General features: G+C 38.8%; 1 protein-coding gene across 3 annotated transcripts in view; it reads right to left on the bottom strand.

Moving 5' to 3' along the window:
- CCDC50 (coiled-coil domain containing 50) overlaps positions 1–26,953 on the bottom strand; it is a 70,917-nt gene that overhangs the window by 32,140 nt on the left and 11,824 nt on the right. For all 3 annotated transcript variants that reach the window (XM_031033232.2, XM_006738023.3, XM_081831499.1), the window contains exons 2-4: positions 8,952–9,014; positions 8,004–8,130; positions 2,694–2,784 (exon numbers count right to left, since the gene is read on the bottom strand). In XM_031033232.2, the coding sequence (XP_030889092.2) occupies positions 2,694–2,784; positions 8,004–8,130; positions 8,952–9,014 (281 nt within the window). The remainder of the gene's footprint in view (positions 1–2,693; positions 2,785–8,003; positions 8,131–8,951; positions 9,015–26,953) is intronic.

Raw genomic sequence — 26,953 nt, 5'->3', positions numbered from 1 at the left:
CAGAGAAAAATTTTTAAAAAAGAATTAGGACAGTTCATGAGTAACAGGCAATGTTTTTTTAAGAGCTGGCCAGAAAAACTTCCACTATTATCTCATCTCAGTCTCAGTCTCCTCTGTGAGGCACAGGGACTAAAATAAACAAATAGGCATTATCATACATCCTTCAATGACAAGCTTTATTACTCAAATTTTGTTCATTTAATATTAGTAACATACCAGTCAACTAAGAGTCCTATCTATTGATAAGAGAATATCTCGGCATGGTAGGCATCTTCTAATCTAAGGCATCAGCTGGAAAATCAAAGAGTCTGAATGGAGTTTTTAAGGCTAGTCTCACAAAATCTCCCCCAACTGGATTTCTCCTTTAATCTCTCCACTGCACTGGGGAATGGGGCCATCAGAGCAGGTCAAACAGTACTGGAAGGCAAGCAAGCTGGGAGGCTAGCAAAGGCAAGGAAATGCTTGAGGATTGCTCAGATCACACCAGACTGGAATACACTTAAGCCTGTTTATTTCCCCCTTTCTAATTTAGCACACATCTCTTTCTATAAGAGAAATCAGCGCTGTTATAAAGGGCCTAGTGGTGTGGAAACAACTGGCAAGAAAGTAAAAAAGAAAGAGAAATTATTAACTTAGTATGTCCCAGAGGCCTTACATACATGATCTCACTTAAACCTCACAACAGCCCTCCAGGATATGTACAATTATCATGGCTTTTCCAATTTGGAACCTGAGGTTCTACATGGTTAAGTGAGATTCTGAAAGTCACAGCTAAAAGTTAAAGAGCTAAGATTCAAATCCAGAGCGTTCTAACTCCCAAGTTTACATGTTTTCTGTTGTGTCATAGGACATCTGTCTCAGAAGCGGTCAGTCAGGGGACCTGAACTATACAGACATTTCTCTGGCATCTTATTATAGCTGGGGACTAGTCACTGATTCTTCAAGTCTTAATTAGTTCATTTGAAAAAGAGCTAATCACTAAACTGCTTACTTTATCTAGTATTACCATGAGACTATTTATTGTGATTGCTGTTTAGATTCTACATGCCTAAATAAAGTGTTTTGGTTTCTCTTTCTTTCCTATTTTTCCTGAATGGGGGAAAAAAAAATCACAGGACACCAGTAGCATTTATAAGAAGCCAACTTCATTACTCTGTTATTTTTAAGATAGAAGCTTTCCTGTTTAGAAAATATAATCACTTCTTTCAGTTCCCAGTTCCATCCCCAAAGCAAAGTATTGACTACAGAGAGGCAACACATCCTGTAGTAAGAAAGAGTTCCTGTGTTGATAACAGGAAGGCTAAAAAGCAACCCCTAATTCTTACTTGCAGTTCTGATTATCACAAAATCATGGTTTGTTTCTTAAAGAAACAGCTAAATACACACATACCAGGTGTCTCATGCTCACCTGGCATAGAACAAGGAGTCTTACAGGAACAAGGATGGCTCTGTGGGAGCAGCAATATATCCAGGCTAGTTTACTGATGGCCCTCATCCCACCTATTTAATAGGGTGACCACGTGTGCTGGTACCCAGGACAGGCCCAGTTTATGTAATTATTAATAGCACCCCCTTTAACCCAGAAAAGTATTTGAGTACACATACAATAAATCATATGGTCATTCTATTATTAAAATTATAAATCATTTTCTTCCTAAATATAACCTTAATCTGTGGCCAAGAACAGCAAGGCAGACACAGAATCAATACAAACTGAACAAGAACTGTTTGTAAAAAATGCTAAAAGTCCAACACAAAGGCAAGTAATATTTAACTGCAAATTCAAGTCCTCTTACCAACAAAACGCTATTGCTACTTTTAGTCATTTTCAGCTTTAAAAACAATACAACTTAAAAATACCTACAGAATCAAACAAATGAGTTAGTTCTTTGAGGCAGCACTCACAGGAGAGTGAAGCCACGAACAACGAAGAGTGAGAGCAACGGTGGCTCCTGGCTTCTCACAATGACACCCCCTGACTCTTGTTCAGCCTACACTCACGTCTGCTCTCTCTTAAGACTGTAGGAATAACCCACAGACATACAGCCTGTATTGGGTTGAAGAGTGTCCCCTAAGAATTCATTTTTACCAAGTACCTCAGAATAGGACCTTATTCAGAAATAGGGTCTTCACAGATGTAATTAGTTAAGAGAAAGTCATACTAGACTAGGGCCGGTCCTCAATCCAATGACTGGTTCCCTTATAAGAAAAGAAGAGGACGCAAAGATACAAGAAGAAGGCCATGTGACAAGAGAGGCAGAAACGGAAGGGATGCAGTGACACGCCAAGGAATGCCAATGACTGTCAGGAGCCACCAGAAGGTAGGGAGAGGCAAAGAAGCATCTTTCCCAGAAGGTAGCAGGGTCCCACCAAAACCCTGATTTCGGATTTCTGGCCTCCAGAACCGTGAGAGAATATATTCCTGCTGTCTTAAGCCATCAAGTTTCTGGTGATTTGTTAAAGCAGTCCTAGGAAACTAATTCACACCTTATGTTGAATTACCGTCATTTTTTAAGATTTCACTTAGGTTATCAAGGGGCAATAAAAGGTGGTCCATGGAAGGCAATACTTGGACTATGCACCCCCAAAGACAAGAGCTCTGCTGCCCTTCCGGGAACCCTACCCTGAGCCCGTGAATACTGAAAGCAGCCCTTCCTCTGTGCTGGGGAGGAGGGGTGTTATTTAGGTTGTACCTCATCCTTCTTCTCCTGAATGCGTCGTCTCTCTGCCTCAATAGCCAGCTTCTCCTGGATTTCCTGAGCAATTTCACAGTCTTGTTGTTCACTAAAAAACAAAAGTGAAAATAGTATAAATAAGGAATGATTTTTCTATAAATACAACACAATTTACTGGATATTCACTATGAGCCCATGCACATTTTTTATCTCACTTAATCCTCACAAGAGTGATGCAAAGAGGTTGATATTATCACATCTTACAGATAAAAAATCTGGGGCCCAGAGTAGTGAAACCATTTCTCTAAGATCACAGAGAAAATAAGTGGTAGAACCAGAATCCAATCCCCAGACACTACAATGGAAAGTCCCATGCTTTTTCTACCCTCCTGAATCACCTCACCATACTGGGGCCACTCTACAGAGAGGCATGTTTTCTCAAGAATATGCAAAGGAGACATCAACTATGAGATTAATGTCCACAAATATCGAAATATAGATATGGAGTACACAGAAAAAAATTGGGAGAGAGTTCACTAAATGTCACTGTGGTCACTTAGAGGTGCTGGTATGACTTTAAAATGATTTCTATAAATTTTTAAATTAGATGTATTTTTCAGTTTCACTAATACTTAAATTCCTCCCCAGCTTCAGTTCCCAACAGATACCTCTCTGGATGATGCCAGTTTTCTTAATACTCAGGCCCCTAAGAAAATCAAATGTAATACTGTGGCCAGCACAGTTTGTTTTGTTTGGGCATTTATGCATTCAACAAAGATTTAAATAACACCTGCTGTGGTCCAGCCACTATGCTCAACACTGAGGATACAAACATAAGGAAATCTTCATTCTGCACTCAGAGGCTCACAATACTTTTTGGTGGAAGAAACAAGAGAATGATTTTGGTGGAAGAAACAGATCCTTAAAACAGCACCTCTAAAACAGCAATTCAAACACAAAATAGGACTTGGATCTCTCAGAGGTGGCTACAAGTGCACATGTCTTTTGGCTTCAGGTTTCAAGAAAAGTCAACGGACAGCCCAAAACTCCCGAATGCAATAGCTCTGGAGACCAACCTTTACACAAAATTGTTAGCTAAGAATGAAGAGCAGAAACATGCATAGAGTTTACTATTTAAAAAGATGATGGAATAAAATTACATTTGTGACTTATGGATGCGGTCTGTTTCCTAAACAAATATATCTTCTCACTGTCCCCCTGCCAAGTGAACTTAAAATATTCAGTAGGGGTGCCTCGGTGGCTCAGTCAGTTAAGTGTCCGACTCTTGATCTCAACTCAGGTCTTGATCTCAGGGTCCTGAGTTCAAGCCCCGCGTTGGGCTCCATGCTGGGTGTGGAGTCTACTTAAAAAAAAAAAAAAAAAAAAACTCAGTGAATCTCAGTCTTGGTGGTATATTCCATGTTTAACAAACAACATTTTGTAATTCAAAAGTGTTGTAGGGGGCAATAATCCTAATTGCAATTAAGGAATTAAAACCCATATACTCTATTCTGACAAAACTGAAAGGATAAAAATTATTCTAATTATTCTATATGGTAATGGGTCACTTTCAACATGCTTGGAAACAGGTGTAGGTGGAAGATGTGTGTGTACACGTAGGTGTGTACACATGTGTTATGCACACACAAGACAGAAAGGAAGGAAGAGAAAGTAAGACAGCACAAGTAAGGGATGGCAAGATCCTCAGAATCAACAGGAAAACCACTGGAGAAGGTGGCTGCAGACTTGATTTCTGGTCCTGTCACTGACAGCCAGAAAGCCGTGCCCTCTCGTGGGCAATTTACCAGCTATAAAAGTATGTGGACTTAACGACTTCATCTTATAGGTCTAATATTTTCGGATTCTTAACCACTCAAAGAACTGAAAATCTACTCAGAACAATTTTTATTTATACATCGTCTTTTCATTTACTCACTTCTAACAATTAAGAATCATATACAAAATCATGGTCTTAGTTTTCAAAGACTTCTCTACTCGGATCTCCCAAACTCATGTAAAATCTGTACAGGATTTAGCAACTATTAATTATATGCAGATGATAACAGATGGGAAGAAAGCAGAAGTTCAGCAGAGAAGACAAGTCCAAATCAAATGTTAAAGGTCAAAAGTGACATAGATGTACTTCCTAGTATAAACAACAGTCAAAATATGGAAAGAGCCCAGATGTCCATGGACAGATGAATGGATAAAGAAGATGTGGTGTACACACACACATACACACACACACACACATACACACACACACAATGGAGTATTATGCAGCCATCAAAAAATGAAATCTTGCCATTTGCAACGACGTGGATGGAACTAGAGGGTATTATGCTAAGCGAAATAAGTCAATCAGAGAAAGACAAGTATCATATGATCTCACTGATATGAGGAATTTGAGAAACAAGACAGAGGACCATAGGGGAAGGGAGGGAAAAATGAAACAAGACGAAACCAGAGAGGGAGACAAACCATAAGAGACTCTGAATCTCAAGAAACAGACTGAGGGTTGCTGGAGTGGAGAGGAGTGGGAGGGATGGGGTGGCTGGGTGATGGACATTGGGGAGGATATGTGCTATGGTGAGCGCTGTGAATTGTGTCAGACTAATGAATCACAGACCTGTACCCCTGAAACAAATAATACATTATATGTTTATAAAAAAAGAAAAAGAAAGAAAGAAAAGAAAAGAAAGACAGAAAGACAGAAAGGAAGGAAGGAAGGAAGGAAGGCAGGCAAACCATAGGGGACTCTTAACTCTAGGAAACAAACTGAGGGTTGCTGGAGGGGAGGGGGGTGTGGGGATGGGGTAACTTGGGGATGGACATTAAGGAGGGCACTTGATGTAATGAGCCCTGGGTGTTATATGCAATTGATGAATCACTAAATTCTACCCCTGAAATTAATAATACACTATATGTTAACTAAATTGAATTTAAATAATTTTTTAAAAATAATAAAAAAAATTAACGAAGTGAGATTTAAGCTGAGCTTAATAACTTCAAATCATACTTCCATGAAGGACCAGGTCCAGTACACTCAGCCAATTATACAGAATTCTGAGGAAGAAAAATCAAGTGAGAAAGGAGTAGTCAACAACTGGCAAACCTGACATTGGACAGGGGCCCCAGGATGCAGACGGAGTGAGACGTTCCAGGTCATTAATATTTACAGCATTTCATTCATCCACTGATGTGTAAATGTCAAAATTACCAGGGTGTGAAAATCAGAAAAACTTCCTTTCTAACTTACTTATTTCAGCTCTAAATACCTCTAAAACCCTGAAGTCCCAAGGAGAAATGTAATACCTGGCTCTCCTCTAATTTAAGACCTATAATCCATCACTGTCGGAATCCTCATTTATATTTAGTGTTTTATCTCGATAATCTCTGAATAATCTCTTTATACGATCATTACCCTAATTTAGGATCTTAAACCTCTGCGCCAGCCTCAGAACTGCCCTTCAGAGTAAAGCACTGTGAATCCTGTAAAGGGCAATAACTGAGAACTCTAGAATATTATTCTAGCTCTGGCTCTGACTTTCCCTCTGGTTATGACCCTGAAGCTCCACACATCTCGAGTCTCTTTCTTTTTTTCTTTTTTTAAAGATTTATTTATTTATTTTAGAGAGAGAGCGAGAGAGCAGGGGGGAAGGGCAGAGGGAGAGAGAGTCCCAAACAGACTCTGCCCTACGCATGGACCCCAACGTGGGGCTCGATCTCATGACCCTGGGATCCGGGCCTGAGCTGAAATCAAGAGTCAGTCGCTTAACCGACTGAGCCACACAGAGGCGCGTCAAATCTCTCTTCTAATTCTATTGCCATTACCCTCAAATCAAGCCTTGCCATCTTTTCATCTGACCACTGCTTAACAGCTGCCCCCACAATCCTTCAATGATCCAGCCCCCAGAGAAGGCCCCAAAATGAAAACCCTAACAGGTTCTCTGCTGTTTATAATATAAAATCTACAAAATCTAAATTCCTAAAAATATAACTTATGTAACCTTTTGGCCCAGGTTTTGTCTACTTTTCTGGCCTCATCCCCTACCATGCCCTTATTCACACCCTGCAGTCCAGCAAGACTAAATTTCGTGTAGCTACCATGAAATTCCAGGTTCTTTTACCTCCTATCTTCCCTTTTACTTCCTCTGACTAGAATCTTTTTCCCCAGCTACGACTACACACTTCTAATTAACCATCAAGGTTCAGATTAATTGTACTGTCTGCACTGGGATGGTTTTTCCAGTCTCTCCCCTCTTCATGGGCATGAAACGTATTCTCCAATTCTTCCCTGTGGCTTGTGCAGGTATCTGTAGATTTACAATGCTCAGAGTTTTATTCTGAGGCCCTTAAAGGCAGTGGCTACATTTTATTCCTATCTGAGGTCTCCAGTGCCTTTCAGGGTAACAGGCAGAGCAAGAGTCAGTGAGAGTGCTTATTTCCAAAATAAGGAAGCTGAACAAAATGATGACTAAAATTCTCTCTATGAGTAATAAAACAAAGACAAACCGTTCCTCAAAACAGCAAAAATGATAGGTTTTCCTGTTTCTTTGAACATGAACTACAGTAAATTAAGGGTCCCTTCACTTCTTCCTTTACCCTTTCCTCCTCCAAACAATACCTTGTGATAAAATCCACCATCTGAGATTTAGGGATAGGGGCCACTCTCAAGTAAGCAATGCAATTTGTGAGCTTTCAAAGCACATTAAAAAAAAAAAAAGTCATTGTGCTGGAAGAGACTTTAGATGTGATCTTTCCATTTTTCTAACTATTAAGAGAAGACTGAGAAAGAACTTTTGTTAGTTGCAGAAGTTATAAAAAGAACTGAGGGTGTAATTCAGAGCTTTCCAGAAGATTCTGCCTCTCCCTGAAAAGCAAGAGGTTCAAGGAAAATAAGAGCAGCAAACACCACCAGGAAAGAGGAAAGGAATCCAATACAACTCATAACGTTCTTTGATAGCCAGTATTTCACTGGACTCCCCCAAACAACCTATGAGGCAAAAAGGACAGAGATTATTTTCCAAATGCTATAGGGAAGGAATATAGACTCAGAGAGGTGGATCAAATGCCTCAAAGTCATACAGTTAAAAGTGTTAAGAGTTCATACCAGAATCCACATGTCCCAAAACTTAGAAAGTGTTCCATCAATGAACAAAAATTTTCAAATCAAAGAAAACTATGGGATAGCCACAACAGGATTTATAATCTAATAGTGAAAGGCATGAGAGGGACAGACACAGAGTCTTCTTCCCTGCCCTGGTTGCTGACTCCACAGAGAAAACCAGTCCCAGCATGACTCCCTCCCACACCCCAAATCCTCACAGGTCTTTGTAGCGCTTCTGGAGCTGAGCCTGAGCTTTCAGATCTTCCTCCTGAAGCTGCTTAGCCACCTGGAGATCATGTTGGACCAAACGGTTCCGCTGAATGTTCGATGCCAAATGATGCTCGACTGGACAGAAAGATTGAAGAGAGGAATGACAATGCTGAGTTTTTTGGGTTTATTAATCCTATGCCTCACAATAACTGAAGAAGACCTTTTCCATTAAAAAGAGCTTCACATCCACAACTTCACTGTATGCTCTCAATAATGCTATATTAACAGGCAGCAGAGGAATTACTCTTCTTATCTTTCCATTAATAAAAGTGAGGATCAGAACGGTTAAGTAATTTGCCCTTGGTCACATGGCAAACAGTGATAGTACCAGGTCTTCCACACAAATACTCCAAGGCCAAGGCCAAGGCTCCTTCTGCTCCACAGTTGACACTCTCTTTATAAACTACATTTTTCAAGACTTAATTTTTATATTGACACATGAATGGTTCTCAAATTACATATTCACAAATATGTACTTTTATATAACATATATAGCTTAGATTTAGCTTCCATAATTACATACATAAATATTAAGAAAAATCCGCAATCTAGATACTGCCAATGCCTGGAAAGATCTGGTTCAGGCCCCTCTTCTAGGGGAAGGAACAGATGCCAGATAGTGTCTCCCTCCTGTAACACTAGGGCAAGAGAAAAGGTTCAAGTCCCTCTTTTCCTCCCACCTACCCAACAGTCTCCTCCTCCCTGGCAGATGCCATACTTCAAAATACCCAGAATTTCGTTCTCCACGCAGGTGACATTTGCCTAGATAAATCCCTCAGGATAGATGGACAGTGTGGCCTGGTGACGCTGTTCTCTCCTGCCTCACCCTAAGAAACCTGCCTCAAGCTACCACTAAAAAAGAAAACAGAAGGAACATAATGAGGGCCATTACTCACTCTCTTGTTCCTGTAGGCTGTGGGCCAGGGTGTGGTCCTCTAAGACAGCAAAATCTCGGCACACTGCAGAGGATGAAGGAAGAAAAGCAAACAAGAAGACTCATTGGTGATATTTTAATATGTGTTAAAAAAAGAATTGTGTTTACTTCAAAAATAAATTCAAGTATTTTAGGATGATCAACTTTATAACATGCAATGCAAAACAGTGACTAGTTAGTATTAAGTCTTCATTCACAAAAATCCACATAGTACCTGCTCAGTGCCAAGCACAGGGTGTCACAAAATAACGGTTAGCTCTGGTCCCTGGCCTAACTATATTAACCATAGAATCAGAACCCAGAGGTACAGAAATTCTAATCCACACCTATTAAGAGAGGGCAAGAACTGCTGCCATAACTCAAGAGACAAGAACGTTCTGCATACTGCAGCTGAGAGAAAACTGAGTTCTCGCATGGTCAGAGGAGTTAAGAGAAATCTAGCCTTTGCCTCAGTCATCTAGGGTTGAGGGGATCCTCTCCCAGAGACTGACATCTAGCCTGGTGTCCCTAAGGAAAAACACCCCTTTATTAGTCCCTCGGGACTAGGAACAGATCTCTACCTCAAGGATAATCACATTCTTTAATGGGTCCACACCCTCAGACATGAGTTAGAACTGGCTCCCTAGGTCTCTCTAAATGTAGAGCTCCCTAAAATGAATCTGTATACCAAAAGAAAATAGGAAACTTACGGGATACAGAAACCTGCCCCTAATGTTGCCTCGATTTGGAGATCCAGGCAGGAGCACTCATTGGCCTATCTTTTTAGAAGCAAATGGGAAGAGATGGTCTCCAAAGTCCACTCTACCCCAAAACCCCTGTTTCTTAACACAAGCATATACATAAAACAATACTTACGAAGGACTCGTATCATGAAATGTGCTTTTTATTTGTTTGTCTTAAGGACATGTAGTTTAGGTGATACCTTCTTACTCTATTCCAAACATGTAACTCACATTAAAAAAGGAAAATTCCTCAAAGCCATAAACTACTACAATAGGTAGGACTCAGAAAACTGTACCCACTGAGCACATCTTTGCCATTCTTAGCACTTACATATGCTGACATTATACATTCATGTAGCCCTGTACCTGTACCTGAGAAATAATGCAATAAAAAAGTAGGTAGATCTTGGACATTAAGGTTACTCCAAAATGGTTTTACGAATCATTTCTGCCCAAGAACCATTTAAACTAATATGCAACTGTGAAACTAGTAATTCCAGTAGAAAGTCCTATTCTTTAACATCAGATATATTCTCAGCAAATTCTAACAACTGTGTCCCAGATCCTAGTCTGTATTTCAGAGAATGAAAGTGCTTTCAAAATGAGCTAGTTAACCCTTTCGATTACTAGGTGAGGAAAATGAGGGCCCGAAGGAACCAAGGACTTACTAAGGTTGTATGCAGTTTGTTAGTGACAAGGCGAGAAGTCAGTGCCTGAGCCCGAAAGAGCTCTTTCCTTTCCTGACACCATGAAAGCTCTCCTGGACTTCAGGGAGACCAGGAGGCTGGGACAGACCAGAGGAGACATCCAATACTGACCAAATGCTTAGCTAATTAATAGTAATTGATTAAATGGCTAAGACATGTAGGATTTAGTTCCCAGAAAACAAATATTCAGAATCAATTAACCAAAATGGATGTAATCAAATCTTGTGCAAAAGAATGCTATTTTAATATGCTGCCTTATTATCTGAAGTGCTTTTATTGTACTATGAAAGTTTATGTCTGTATACTAAAGTCAGTATTAGTTTTAGATTAAGATTAGATTGATTGTTGAGATTAATATTTTTCAATTCATGGATGGCAACCTATTATTAGGTCATAAAATCAATTTACTAAGACTAGAACAAGCATTTACAAATGAATAGGCCAGAGAATAGAGTATAACATACACAGTGGAGGAAACGATAGTATGGAGAAACTTTTTCAGTTTTACACACATTCACACACATGTACACACACACAGGTATATATACACATATATGATGTGTATTAGGCCACAATATAAAACATATATCATCCTGTAGGTTACAGTCAAAAAAACTTAAAAGCCACTTCAATTTATGTTATCAGGGCAGAAAGTTATGTCAAACAATATATTTTATATATTTTTAATGTCATGCTGAATAAAATTAAAAAACTATAAAATTATTGCAGTTTTCCATGTGGATAACCATGTGAAGAACTGCAAAATTTAATATCTTTTTCTTTTAGTCAGTGCAACATTAAAAACACAATGTTTATGGATATAAACACCTGTAATAAAAATATGTTTTTAATAGACAACACTGAAACAAACTGAATTTAGAATTGTGCTCACCTACAGAGAGAGACAAAGGGCAGGAGTGTCTCTGCTATATCAGATGAAGTTCTATTGCTTTACGAACAAAATAGAGAAGACTAAAGCAAATAAGGCAAATATTAACATCTATTAAATCTGACCAATAGGTTTGCGGGTTTCTGTATTTCTTTTGCTTTTCGTAATATTTTATATATTACATTTTAAATTCTGTAATTAAATACAAACTTTTTAAAAATCGACATCTTTAATTCCATCAACAGCATATATTGCTAAATCATAAACATGGAGACACATTAACATATCATAACAGGTGCAAGGAGTTTATGAATCACTGGCTACGGTAACAATGACTCTTCTCAATGATTTCTTAATATTTAAACAAGAACAAATTATATTCAGTTATTGTGATTTGATCCTAAATCTTAGAGCATATATGGGTTAGGGCTTGAGTTAGAAGAGAATCTAGAAGATCTTCAATGACTACAAGGAAGTGCACACACTCATACACAGAGTTGTACTGTCAATACGCTGACTTAGCACTTCAGTTTACTAAGAACTTCCCAATACACAATCTCATTTATACCAAGTATTATGTGTTTAATCCAGTTTCTTCTGCATCCACTCTAGTTCCCTTCAAGATGTGCCTCTGTATTCTTCACAGCATGACTCTACTACAAGCTGGAAAACAATCACACACCCAGCCAGCTTTGTAAATCAGTAACCAGACGGGCAATTATAGAAAAATGTCATAGCCAGGCCAAGTTCAGAGCCTAGGTCTTTGCTCCTTCCCTAATCTACTTCCAAGTAAACAGTATAAACCTTACTGAGGGTAAACAGAATAAATTCACCATACCTGACCTTTCCCTGCAGGCAAATTTAAGATGTACCCCTGGAGGGGCACCTGGGTGGCTCAGTGGTTAAGCGACTGCCTTGGGTCAGGTCATGATCCCGGGGTCCTGGGATCGAGCCCCGCATCGGGCTCCCTGCATCGGGCTCCCTGCTCGGCGGGAAGCCTGCTTCTCCCTCTGACCCTCCCCCTGCTTGTGTTCCCTCTCTCGCGGTCTCTCTGTCAAATAAATAAATAAAATCTTTAAAAAAAAAAAAAAAAGATGTACCCCTGGACCCTGAACTCTTATCCTCCCACTTCTCAAACTTTCTCCCTCCTATGTTCACTTTCACTCACCCAAATTCCAGGCTGATCTTGCCATTAAGGCAATGCCATCACTCCCCTCATTCCTATTCAGACTTCCCTCTAACCCCAAGTATTTTCCCCACAATTAGGGCATGGTAGCTAAGTCTCCTTTGAAAACTGATAACCATGCAACTCTGCCTCCTTGCTTTTGAAGAGGATCAACAGAAAGTAACATATTTATCCTTCAATTCAAATACACAGCTGCCTCCACAACCAGTTGCAAACTCTTCAGGGCAGGGACCTTGTGGGACTACTCTCTGCACCTTCCACACAATCAACACTGGATGTAGCATGTAGTAACACTTCAAGAGATATTAATAGGAAAAACAATGAAGAAACACTGGTCAACAAAGTTAAAAAACAGTAAAAATGCCAGAGACAAAAGAAGAACACAATTTTGTGAATAGAATTAAGCTTGTTGTTATGACAGCATCACCGAGACTTGTAAAATTTTCAAATATCATTTAAATAAAAACTAGAAACCTTCCCATTCCCATTAAATGAAAGAGAGTTTTAGTGATTTTTTTAATCCAGATATATACACATAAGTATACAATGAATTAGTTTACATTAACCCAAGCAAAGCTCAGAAATAAGTGGGATTTTTATACACACAACTCCCCCCCCATCCATTTTCCTTGAAGAGAGAGATTTTCACTCATTTATGAATCTCCCTAAATAAAAGACATAGCATGTATCTAGTAAAACATTCATTCGACAAACACTTGCTGAGCTCTCTTTTAGGATAAATAAATCATCTCCAAGCCATCAAGAAGGTAGAGATGACAGAAAAGTACATAAACATAATATAATTTAATAAATGTTATAAAGACCTACAGAATATTCTTTGAAGGCATAAATAATGGAGGAGTTATGCTTGTTATGAGTTGGAGGTAAGTATAAGGAATGGGAGTGACTCAGACAGAGGTATCAAGAAACCTTAAAGTAACTAGCATACAAAACAAATTTCAAAGGAAGGTTAAAATTCTTATAAGGGCAAAAGGGGTAGGCATTCTCAGTGGAGAGACCAATTAACTCTTACAAACCACAAAAACAGTGAAGAAGTCATTCCCCTTCTGTCCTTTTACCCACATCCCAAAACTTTCTGAAAATACAATTCTAATGAGTCAATCTTTACAAGCTTCCACCCACATACAAATGCCTGGATTAATAATACATTCACTAGAAACTATTTCTTTCAACTGTGTCTGTATTGCCTTTTATGTTCTGGTATAGCTTGTGAATTATTCTATTTTTGCATAAATGCTGTTAGCAGCAGATGGAATACATACTCATTACACTGAGAGCAGGGATGATACTTGCTTTCCTTTGTTCTGTACACATGAAAACAGCCTCTATGAATGAGGATGATATCCCAGAAACACATTTTGTCTTGAAAAGTTTGGTAATGACAGGCTGCCACAGTTGATGCTGATGGAGCACTCTGTTGATGACAATGTACTTTCATATTTATTCCTCCTAACCACCTGAAGGTAAAGGCTTTATCAATATTCTCATTTTATTTATGAGGAAACGAAGGCTCAGAGAAATAAAGTAACTTGACCAAGATAGCCCAACAAATAAACAAATGAATTGGAAACCAAACCAAGTTCTTCTGACCCCAAATATTTCTGCTCAAAGAACTCCTGGAAGAAGTAATGAGTCTGTAATTCATTATGTCAGAAAAGAGTAATAGTAAATAAGACAAATCTGCATTCAGTTCTCTGAAATAGCGGATACAAAAGAATTTAGGTAAGGCTGGTACATGCGCTCAGAAGGTGGATTCTAGGTCCCAAAATAGAGCAATAAAAATGGGACCTCAGAGAGTCTCCTAAAAAAAATGGGACCTCACTTATTTTGTCTATCTCCCAAGAATAAGTCTCGAGGAATCAGTCTGTGTTCACTTCTGAAAAACAAGGGCAATAAAAAAGTTCTTTTCATTTGCAGTGTTTCATGGGTGATCTACAAGAAAATCCCTCAGCTGTGAGTATGGTGGGAAATTCTGAGGAAAATCTCCCTTTGGGATCTAACCATCTCCCCCCACGTCCCCCACTCTCCACCCAACATCAATGATCTTCCCTCCCTTTGCAAAAACAGTATTAATGAATTTCAGACTAATGTGTCCAAGAGATGCTGAAGACAATTTGAATGAAGAAATAACATATGTAAATCCTTATGCCTTTGTTTGTTGCCCTACAAAAGGAATGTCTCCCTAATTTATTAAAGAAGAGTTTCTTTTCTTTATTTAAAGCTCTAATAAAATTGCCTGAGTAAAAGAGAAATGCGATGCAGGAGAAACTGTAAACAGTTATCACCCTAATGACAAGTCCCCAACGAAGGGACTAAGAGTATACCAATATCACCAACACTGATACCAACACCAAAACGGACCCCTACCCCGGTACCACCACCATCAGCCCGGGAGCTTCTTAGGGATGCCCAGCTGCAGACTGTGGACACTCTCTTAACCATGTGCCCCAATAATGAGCCCCAAAATAGCAGACATAGCTTTGAGTCACTGACCACTCTGACAATTGAAACTTCCCTTTCAGGCAGAAGGTTGAAACAATGAGAATAAGATCTCAGTGACGTTTGAGCAATTAATTTACTAGCGAATAAAGGGTAACTGAAACCTTTGATCCTTCTGACTTTTAGTGTCCTAGATGTCCCTCCTGTTGAAATTAACAAAATCCAAGTACGGTATGACAGAAGGAGGAGAGTGGCACCTAATTTTGGCTGATGAAAAATTGGTAAACGACATTGTGTTCTGTCCTCATTTATTTTGTTCCTAGTCAAAGTAGCCAATGGCAGGACTACTTTTCTGATCAAGTCTCCAAATCCCCTGTTCTATCCCATATAGTATGGTTATTCCTTCTGTCTAGAAGATAGAGGATCCTTCTGAGAAGAGACCCATGATAGAATTAAGTCAGATCCACTTTTCTGTAATAGTTATCCTTAGTATAACTGCCCCCCTTACTAAACTACCTGCAAAGTGCACATAGATTTCTGTAATTCCTTTATGAAAGACAGACTTTCATCCACATTTTGTACAAATGATTGAGTCAAGTACTATTAACCAATGTTTCAACTGTTTGGGGATTTTTATGGTTATTGGTTTTGGTTTATGTTTTGGTTGGTTGGTATGGGTGTAGAACACAGAGAACAGGAGAGTCTTGCAAGTCTGAAGGAAGCTTAGTCACCATAACACAGATTGTGTGAGTGTCTGCCTGAGGCACCTCTCCACTGTCTAAAAAATTCATTATCAACTTTCAAAACCCTCATTCAAATGTCATTTCTCTATTAATCCAATCATATAGAATAAAACCCAAACCATCACAACTGACTCACACACACCCAGCAGATTCACCTATGCTTTTTTTTCCCCTGGTGATTTCACAGCATATAGTAAATACAGTACTATAACACTAATCATATTATAATTACCTTTACCTGTCTGTTTCCCCAGCATACATTCAAGATCCTGCAACGCAGGAAAAATATTATGGGTCACTTTCTCTCCAACATTTATCACAATGCCTGAGATAATGATTTTCAAATAAATACCTGTGGAAAGGAGGGCTCCTAAGAAAAAAGATGACTAATAAAAATAATGATGTACAATTAAATATTGCATTTTTTGCAGATATGAGCCATCATCACCTTCCAGCTCACCTGAAAAAAGGCTGAGGAGCTGCATGTCTACCCACATTACTTAAAATGACAGTAAAGGCGGGGGGGGGGGCGGTGCATGGGTGGCTCAGTTAAGTGTGCGACTCTTAATTTTGGCTCAGGTCATGATCGCAGGGGTCATGAAATCAAGCCCGTGTCAGGCTCCCTGCTCAGCGGGGAGTCTGCTTCTCTCCCTCTGCCCTTTTTCTTGCTCACTCTCTCTCTAAAATAAATAAATAAATCTTAAAAATAAAATAACAGTAAAGGGTTTCTGCTTCTGTCACCCAAATTACAGATATATGTATTATAATGGATAGAAGCTGATAGAATCCTAGAATATCTAGAAAGGTAGTACACTCAGACAGATGGTCAATTGTTGGTCCCTTTAGACCGCAATTAAACGCATAATTCAATTAATGAAGAAGAAATGATGGCTCTGAGAGTTGGAATAACAATGCCAAGATCACACAAATAAGTGTTATTTCTTTTTTTTTTTTTTTAAAGATTTTATTTATTTATTTGAGAGAGAGAGAATGAGAAACAGAGAGCATGAGAGGAAGGAGGGTCAGAGGGAGAAGCAGACTCCCTGCCGAGCAGGGAGCCCGATGCGGGACTCGATCCCGGGACTCCAGGATCATGACCTGAGCCGAAGGCAGCCGCTTAACCAACTGAGCCACCCAGGCGCCCCAAATAAGTGTTATTTCTAAGATTAGACCCCCAGACTATGAAAAATGTGTCTATACAGGAGGATATGTGATAAGCTAAATAACCCAACAGGATGCATAGGATGTACATGGCATTTTGAAGCAGAGAATGCAATCTGTACTAAGGTGCTGATAGGAATTTTCAGAATCTTGGAGCTAGCGTCCTGAATCACTTGAGAAAAAGTTCCTCATGTCTTCAGAAATACTCTACAGTAGCAGGCTGCCAAACAGTCCTGAAAATTAGAAAGTGTTAGTAAATTAAGGTAAATGAAAACAGGTCAAGGTTGGAAGAAGCAAAAAAAAAAAAAAAGGCAGGGGATCTTTGTAACAGGAAAACATCTTCCAGGTGAATTATCCTGCCACAAATATTAAAGATAGAAAGCTACCCTTTTCATAAAAACCTCTACAAGGACCAGAATAGTGTAACTCAGGATCTTCTGCAAAGTTTACCAAATATCTGGTCTGCTAAAGCCACTGCTTTGGTGACAGCACCAAACTGTTTTAGAGTATCAAGAATCTTAATCTCATGTGACTATCTCTAAGAATAATAAAGGCCCTGGATGATAGGCCAGGTTCCCTAGTTTGTTCAAATATTTCTAACCTTCAAACACTGTTCATAAAAATGTGCTGATTCATCACTTTCTTAAAATTATAGAAACTGATTATCAGAAAGAGCTTTAGCAGTTGTCAAGTCTAGCCTTATCCTGTCCAAATAACCATCCTCTTAAATATTTCAGCCCCAGGAAGCCCATTTCCTCTCAACGCAGTCCCCCTGTAAATAACTGTAAGTAAAAGGGTCTTCAGAAAGGTAAAACTTGCCAATCTATAGAGATTATCCACTGATCCTATTTCCAGCTTTGGGTAGATGGGGGTGTTTTGTATAAACAATGGCACTCTGAAATCTGTTGTTTTATATACCCTATAGATAGATGACTATCCATGTGGCTTATATGAACTATGCACAAGTAAAGGTACTCTCCCTTATATGGGCTGATCTTGGGAGACTTTCTGACTACAGATGACATAACTGACTTTTCAACTTCATAAAATATTAGGAAGGATAAACACTAAAATCCTAACACTGATCATATACTATAGAATTACAATGTCACTCATTTTCCTTTTTAAGCATTTCTATATTCTCCAATTTATCTACCATGAAGGGTAGTCTTATTATTTATAATCCTTTTAATAATATTTTATAATAAAATATATGTTTTTAATCTAATTTTCACATCTAAACAATGAAACAACAAATATTTACTAGGAAAAAATGAGTTGCACTAGCAATGTTTTCTTCATTCAGTTTAATTATACCGTTTCCTTAAGGTAACAGAATCAAAGGTTTATTTTTGTTATTGTTAAGGAAAAAAGTATGCTAGCAAATATAAAGTCTACATAAGGCCCCAATTTGTATCTGATCTTCCTGAGAACCAAAGCAAGCAGGGAAATATGAAAGTTGCTCAGTTTTCATTATCTAAAAAACAAAGAACACCAGTTCTTCACTGAATAGAAATGTTTTGGGATGTCTGGGTGGCTCAGTCGGTTAAGTGTCTGCCTTCAGCTCTGGTCATGATCCCAGGGTCCCAGGATTGAGTCCAGCATCAGGCTCCCTGCTCCACGGGGAGCCTGCTTCTCTCTCTGCCTGCCACTCTCCCTGCTTGTGCTCTCTCCCTCTCTGACAAATAAATAAAATCTTAAAAAAAAAAAAGTTTTACTAGCAGCAAACAAGAAACTAAATTGTTATAATGCTAGAACTTAAATAGGAAGGACTAAATTATATAATGGACATCATCAATAGTTGAAGCATGAGTTTTAAACGTGTGCCTAGCCACACACACACACACACACACACACCCCTTCAACAAAAGCACAAGACTAAGCACAATAAAGAGACATTTTAAAAAGCAAAACAACTGATTTAATCCCAACATTTCACTCTGATGCAATTTATTAAAATCGGTTCCTGAGTTATTTTTTTTTTCTAATCCCCCAAATTCCAAGTTAAATGAAAACCCCAGTAACCCAAACCACTTGTTTGGCAAGTGGATATATTATAGTTAACCGCAGACACACTAGATTGCAGGCAAGTGGGTTTTGAAAATGCTGAGATAATGTAAGTCCTCAAATCAGAAGTACTACTTTAATATCACAAACCATCTACATCATTATCAGAGACCACAGAGTAACTGGGTAACTTATTGGAAAAGTGAAAATGCCTGAGTCAGAAATTTCCATCTGACAGAGCAAAAGATTGAGGGTGAGAGGAAAAGTGAGAAAGTGGGGGGGAGGGAAGGTAGCAGGGTAGAAACAGAGCAGTATTTACCCATCCTGGTAGAACTGTCAGGTAAGACTTCCCATAAGGAAATACCTGACTCAAGTTATCATAAAGGATAAAAAAATACCCACAAACACAAACAACCTCACAAGCTTCCTGTGTTTGCAGGCATCAACTTTATGGATCAGTACTCTGAAGCCAAACTTTTTTGTGTTGGCAGTAACAAAAAAAAAAGCTACTCAAGAAAAGTTACAACTCAGACCTTGTCTATTTTCAGAAAAAGCAGATCTAGATACTAACGCAAATCACTGAAACTGAGCTTCCTTTCTTCTCAAGAAGCATCCCATAATCTCAAAAGGAGCTCAACCTAGAGGTCACTTGGTCTGCCTTCCCAACAAACTGGTGCTTGGGGTCTGTCCTTGCATTCCCACCAAGTGATCATGAGTGAGGCTCCCTTCAAAATCCCATCTACATCATCCGATGTTGGAACAGATGTTAGAAAAGATTTCCTTAAACTAGACCAAATCTGAATGTTCTATTGATCCATCATTATTCTATCCACTAGGGTCACAATCTTTTCCCCATACTGTATATGGTAGCCACTACTCACATGTAGCTATTTCTTCAAATTAACTAAAATTAATTTTAAAAATTCAGTTCCTCAGTCTCACTAGCCACATTTTCAGTGCTAAATAACTATGTGGGGCTGATGCCTACCATTTTGGACAGTGTGGAATACAGAACATTTCCACCACCACAGAAGCTCTATTGGACAGCACTGCTCTAAACAATAATCACAGTGTGATAAATCGGTTATTGCTAACTTAGACAACTGAACCACTCAGTAGCATTCAAAGCCATTTTATCATTCGTGGCATGTGTACACACACATGTGCATATGCACTTATATTTTAACTAACAGATGTAACTCACTTTACAGTATGGGCAACCAAGGGTTTTGAATATATTATTGGTTTTGTGTTAGCCACTGATTTATCTTCAAAATTCTTGTAAGGTATTTCTCCTATTCCTTTTTCTTCAACTATAAAGTGATGGTAATTTTGCTAACTTCAGCAGAGTGAAAAAAATCAAAAGTTGTTCTACATTTATCAAACAACTACTCTGCAGATTTATGTCACAGAAACAAAGTGAGCAAATCTCCACTTAGAAAGGAAAGTGAACAGATTTTTAATACAGTTAAAGGGATTCAATTCTGGGAAATACACCTACTGGTGGGCTACTGAATAAACCCACCGGAACACTAATACTTACTTAACCAATTACTGAAGAACTCTGCATTCTAATTAGCAAATGTACATTTGTGAACCTCAAATGACCTTGAAAATTAAACTGATCAAAGGTGGAGAAGATTCTCCTAAGTTTACTGTCTTTGGTGCACTCCTTAAAGAACAATTACATTTCACGTGGATGCTCCACTTCAGAACAATTCAGAAATATATGAATTTACACAGCAGCTAAATAAATTACTTTTAATATCACAAAAATGATTTAAAAGAAATCACTCCTGCTTTAAAATAATTTATTTTTTAAATGGATTTAAAATTTCCTAATTGAACATAAAAAGATGGCTATCAAAATTACACTTAGAGGGGCACCTGGGTGGCTCAGTCCATTAAGCTTCAGACTCTTGGTTTTGGCTCAGGTCATGATCTCAGTGTCCTGGGATCCAGCAGCGAACTGGGCTCTGTGTTCAGCACGGAGTCTGTTTGCCCTTTCCCTTCCCCTGTTCCTCCCTCCACCCCCCCCTCAAATAAATAAAATCTTAAAAAAAAATTACATTTAGAAAATGATGGGGCGCCTGGGTGGCTTAGTCGTTAAGCGGCTGCCTTCGGCTCGGGTCATGATCCCGGAGTTCTGGGATCGAGTCCGGCATCAGGCTCCCTGCTCAGCAGGAAGTCTGCTTCTTCCTCTCCCACTCCCCCTGCACAGTGTTCCCTCTCTCACTGTTTCTCTCTCTGTCAAATAAATAAATAAAATCTTAAAAAAAAATTAAAAAAGAAAATGATGAAACTCTTTACACAGTGTTTTCTGCAATACACTACATAGAACACTTGTATTCAGTGAATACTCACTGCATAAGGATGCAGTACAGTGTAACTAAGTACTCTTACTCTGATTGCAGTCCTGGCTGTAACACTCAGTAGATGAATAATCTTGAACAAATTAATATAACTTACATTTGCTCACCTGAAATATGGGAGTGATAGCAGCCACTATAAGTACTTGAGCACTGCAGGAAATTTGTACATTAAAAAAAAAAAAAAAGTATTGGGGCGCCTGGGTGGCTCAGTCGCTTAAGCTTCTGCCTTCAGCTCAGGTCATGATCCCAGGGTCCTGGGACTGAGCCCCGCATCAGGCTCCATGCTCCTCAGGAAGCCTGCTTCTCCCTGTCCCACTCCCCCTGCTTGTGTTCCCTCTCTCGCTGTCTCTCTCTCTGTCAAATAAATAAATAAAATCTTCAAAAAAAAAAAGTATTCACAAATTATTCTGATGGAGACAGTCAGACTTTCTATGTAGAAAACAACAGACCCTTAATAACCACAAGCAGTCCTCAAGATACCCAAAATACTTAAATACCTTTAGATAAGCAGTAGCAGATTTTTTTTTTCAAAGCAATTTTCCACTAAGAATATCCAGATTGTAAGAATTTATTGCTTTTATTTTTATTGCATGTATCCCTAAAGAAACTCCAACCTTCTGTTGTTCCACTATTTGAATGGCACTTTTCCTGGCATTTAAACAAGCCCTCAAATGGTTTGGCAGCCCTCAAATGGTTTTGGTTTCTGTTTGCCTTAGCCTAGAAAGAAAAGCCACCCATCTCCTTAAACCCCTGTAGGATAAACCCAGTCATGCCCATTAAAACCCAAAAGATCACATCCAACCCAACTTAAGTACAAGTTTACACCAAGAAAAGAAAACCATTTTGGTTTATTGGCTTCATATGACAAGAGAGTTTCCTTAAGTACTAGCTACTGCAAATTCTATTTACCCTGAGTCAGATATTTCCACTTTCAACTTCTCTTCTGCAAGGAGATACTTTAGCTAGCACTTTCTTTGCTATTAGGATTAGTAAACACATTTCAATTTCAAAAAATCAAGAGTAAGGGGCGCCTGGGTAGCTCAGTTGGTTAACCGTCTGACTCTTGATTTCGGCTCAGGTCACGATCTCAGATCATGAGATCAAGCCCCGAGTGGGGCTCTGCTCAGCATGGAGTCAGCTTCAAATTCTCTCCTTCTCCCACTGCCCCTCTCCCCTCTCACACTCTCTCTAAAAAAATAATTTTTTAAAAAAAATCAAGAGTAATACTCAAAATCCCCCCCGCCCCAAAATTCTGTTTCAAATATCAGTCATGGGGTAAGTAGGCATGGTAAAAAGATTCTCTTAGAATCTTGCTCCCATAAAGCAAATTGTACTACTCACAGTTCCACTCTGGTAACCATTTGTCAGAACTCTACACACAATTCTAGTGATCTTAGATCATATAAATCTAAAAGTATGAATAAAAAACAAATGGGTAAATCTTGAGATTTTTGGAATTTCACTCTGGTATGCTGCCATATGCTCAATAATTGGTCATGTTTACTGACCAGAAATGTGTTTTTCTACAAGATATCTTGAGATCATGGGTACATTCTTAGAATTTAGGGGAATGCCTCCCCAGAAGATCAAGAGATTTATCTTCCTAATTATAATACAAGTTGGCTTACATTTAAATCAGATTTCCTAGAAATACCGTCTAAACAGAAGGAAGCAACCCAACAGTAAATTGAAAGAAGTTGGCCTGTATTTCAAAGCACACCTAGAAAATCCCTACCCTGATAACAGGGAGTTGTGCCAAGAGTTTAAAAAGTGATTCTGTCAGGGCGCCTGGGTGGCTTAGTCAATTAAGCATCTGCCTTTGGCTCGGGTCATGATCCCGGGGTCCTGGAATCGAGCCCTGCGTCGGGCTCCCTGCTCAGCGGGGAGCCTGCTTCTCCCTCTGCCTGCTGCTCCCCCTGCTTGTGTGCTCTCTCTGTGTCTCTCTCTCTGTGTCAAATAAATAAATAAAATCTTAAAAAAAAAAAAGTGATTCTGTCAACCACTTTGGCTCTCTGTGTAGTTCATCAGAGGGGATATTTTATTTTATTTTGTAAAGATTTACTTATTTTTTAGAGAGAACATGTGCGCATAAGCGGGAGTGGCAGAGGGAGAGGGAGAGAGAATCTCAAGCCGACTCCACACTGAGCACAGAGCCTGATGCAGGGCTTGATGTCAAGACCCTGAGATCACAACTTGAGCCAAAATCAAGAGTCCGACACTTAACCAACTGCACCACCTAGGAGGCCCTATCATCATCATCATCATCATTATTATTATTATTATTATTATTATTTTATTGAGAAAAATTTGTGTTCACTTTAGTGGTACTTAAAAGTTAGATGTGCACTTTTGATGGTTCCCTACTCCTAAAGAGAGCTGGAAACACAGCTACTACTATGGGAAGAAAGAAGCAAAACCTGAAGCATAGAAGTAAATTCCAATAAGAAGAAAGCTGAGATTTCTTCAATAATACAAAAATAAAGAGTATATAAAGTGGCAACATTATTCTGTTTTGGGTTTTTCCTACTGTTGAAGAGTTATTTCAGAGGGAAACAAAACAAAACAAACTTTGGAGCTATACAGATCAGGATTCAAATATTGCTTTCTTAATGGCTATAAAAGACCCTGGGCAAGTTATTTAATCTCTTTAAGCCTCAGGTTCCTCCTTTGTAAAATGAGAATAAATGTCTTAAGAACTAAATTAGGTTAAGTGAGGGGCCAAGGAATACATCTGTCACTCAATAAAAGGAAACTCAATAAATGGAACCTATTATTACTGGCAGCATCAGAATTAAGGAATTCTTAGGTTCCATAGTTATGTCCCATTAAGTATTTCTTCCAGTCAGGTCCCTTAACTAAGTCACTGATTAACACAGATCTAGTCACTTGTCTAGCATAGAACCTATAATAGAATATGCAATCATTGCTTTGTCTTGTGATGTGTAGAAATGTTTTCTGGCAAAGAATTAAACTGTATTCAACAGCTTACTACATTTCTATAGGTCTTTCTAACCTATGTCCAACTGAAGGAGAATGTTTCCTACACATATTGTGGGCCTGAGTCAAAGGAAAATCAGTATGTATAAAATGTTTAATAAGCTCCATCACTTCAAACTTTTTTTTTAATTGAATATCGAGTTAGAAAGCAAAGTAGAATTATATACGAAAGTCATATAATTAATAGTTTAATCAACCTCAAGAATGACAGGAGGGTATGAGTAGAGGTATAACTGGTCAAAATATAAACACACTAACATGTAAAAACAGTGCATGCCTAAAACTAGATGGATTTTCCTAATTTCTGTTCTTTGAGTTGCTCTAGTGAAGACTTTCTGCCAAACCCACATGACATCTTGGTATCTTTACTATAAGAAATATATTTATTGCCCAGTGTATGGAAATATGGCTTTACTACAGCATATAAGGAACACACAAGTACAAAAGAGCCTTGCTCTTTTTTTCTTTTTTTTAAAGATTCTATTTATTTATTTGAGAGAGAGAGAATGAGAGACAGAGAGCATGAGAGGGAGGAGGGTCAGAGGGAGAAGCAGACTCCCTGCTGAGCAGGGAGCCCGATGCGGGACTCGATCCTGGGATTCCAGGATCATGACCTGAGCCGAAGGCAGTCGCTTAACCAACTGAGCCACCCAGGCGCCCAAAAGAGCCTTGTTCTTAATTCCAGACATCTGACAGAATTTTTGTTCTGCTTCTGTCAGCAGCTCACCAAGTGACCTCTGACAAGTCACTTTCCAAATTAGAACCTCAATGTTCTGAGCTGTAAGGAAATAGTCCAAATTAAGAATTCATCCAACTTTGGGGCACCTGCGTTGCTCAGTCCGTTAAGCATCTGCCTTCAGCTCAGGTTATGATCCTAGGGTCCTGGGATCAAGCCCCAGGTCGGGCTCCCTGTTCGGCGGGGAACTTGCTTCTCCCTCTGCCCTTTCCCCTACCAACTCGTCCTCTCTCTCTCTCTCTCTCAAATAAAATCTTAAAAAAAAACAAAAAAAGAATTCATCCAACTTAGACATAGGGTTGCATGAAATGTACTTGATTCAGAGTAAGTGATACACACTTGTCTCTTGGACACAAGCATATCATCAAAAATGTGATCATCACAGCCTATATAAAAGACTACCCTATAGAATAACTGTTGTGTTTCTCCTGCACCAAATACTGCTTTCTTCGTAAAATGAGACCATGTTATCAGTCATTTAGTGTTCAATGAATATAAATGTGAACTGTGTCATTAACTAAAAGGCTTATGTGGGGCCAGATGATCACAGTACAGTCTGGGCAAGTGAGCACCCTCCATATTCAGAATGCTTCTCAGAGATCACCAAATGTTTTAAGTTCGAGTGGAATGTGTTAAAATGCCTTGGATTTCTCTCTGCAATGCTACTGAAACTGGCTTCAGTACGTTCTACAGTATATTTGGTTATCATGTAATTCCCCTGCAGAGGAAGTGAAAGAAAATCAGGGGCAGCTGCGTCTGTGAACAGGAAGACAAGTTGTCCAAATCCTTTCTGCTCTACAGGATTTACTTGCTTCACTGTTTTTTAAAGGAGTCAAAATTATTTTGGTGGTTTTTTAAAAAAATTAAAATAATAGGTGCCTACAAATATAAATTTATTTTTTATAGCACTGCCTGTTTTGAAAGCAGTGTTAACTCCTAATATATCATATGAAGCTCTTTGAAAGAGACTAAACAGTGTGCCCTAAGTTAGAAAACCATTCCAAATTAAGTACAATTGGACATATTCATGCCCAAAGCAAAAACTCTTGAGCTCTTGCTCATGCTTTCCCACCTTCTTTTGATCATAAATCACTCAAAGTTTGCAATATGTACATCCATCTCTTTGGTCTCCAACCCAAAACTTTCAGATTCTTCACAATTATCTCCCCTTATAATCAAGAACTTTAAAAACACGTGTTATGCTTGATCTGTTTAGTTAAGCTTTATAAGAAACTTGCTCCCTTTATGTCAAAATAAATCTGAGAGAAAATAGTAAACATAAAAATTATGAATGGAACCCAACACCATCTAAGAAACTTAACTGGATTCTCTAGTAACAGTGACAAAATGATACCATATAACATTCCTGGAAAATATGCACACATTAGCACTGTTTTACATAATTAAAGTCAATCCATAAACAAGTAAGCTCACTGTCTGCAAAGGAAATTACTGTGTGTTTTCAGGCCTTGATTTAACCTCAATACCAATCAACATCTTACAGAAATTTGAGAAATGGAAAAAAAAATACAACAAAAAGTAAAAGCGACTTGTTCCTAGTCTTCTATTCCTACCCCTATGAATTCATGCAAATGATCATAGCTCTTACTCTAGTGTCATCAGTTCAGTTAGCTCAGGTCAGTCTGCCTACTGAGCACAAGCTGTCAGATAGTCTGACAAGTTTTCTGGATATCTCCTATATGTAAGGATCCCCAAAAAATACTGAAATCAGTCAGCCGCCAGTCTCATGTTGAGAGAGAAAGAGTAAATTAATACAGAGAATGATCATGTTGCTTTAGGAAATAAGTAGTTCAAAGTGGGTTGAAGAAATCACAGAAAAGAAGAAACAGGGCAGGGCAGACTTAACAGAAAATGAGCACTTGAGCGAGACCTGGTGGGGGTGGGAGGGCGTACAAACAGGCCGAATTTGGATAGTGGAGAAAGAAACACCAGGTAGAGCAACAGGGCTCACAGGAACAACAGT

This window comes from Leptonychotes weddellii, chromosome 1, assembly GCF_054177405.1.
Source record: "Leptonychotes weddellii isolate Sample4059 chromosome 1, ASM5417740v2, whole genome shotgun sequence".
Lineage (NCBI taxonomy): Eukaryota > Metazoa > Chordata > Mammalia > Carnivora > Phocidae > Leptonychotes > Leptonychotes weddellii.
This window is presented reverse-complemented; position numbering and strand designations above follow the sequence as displayed.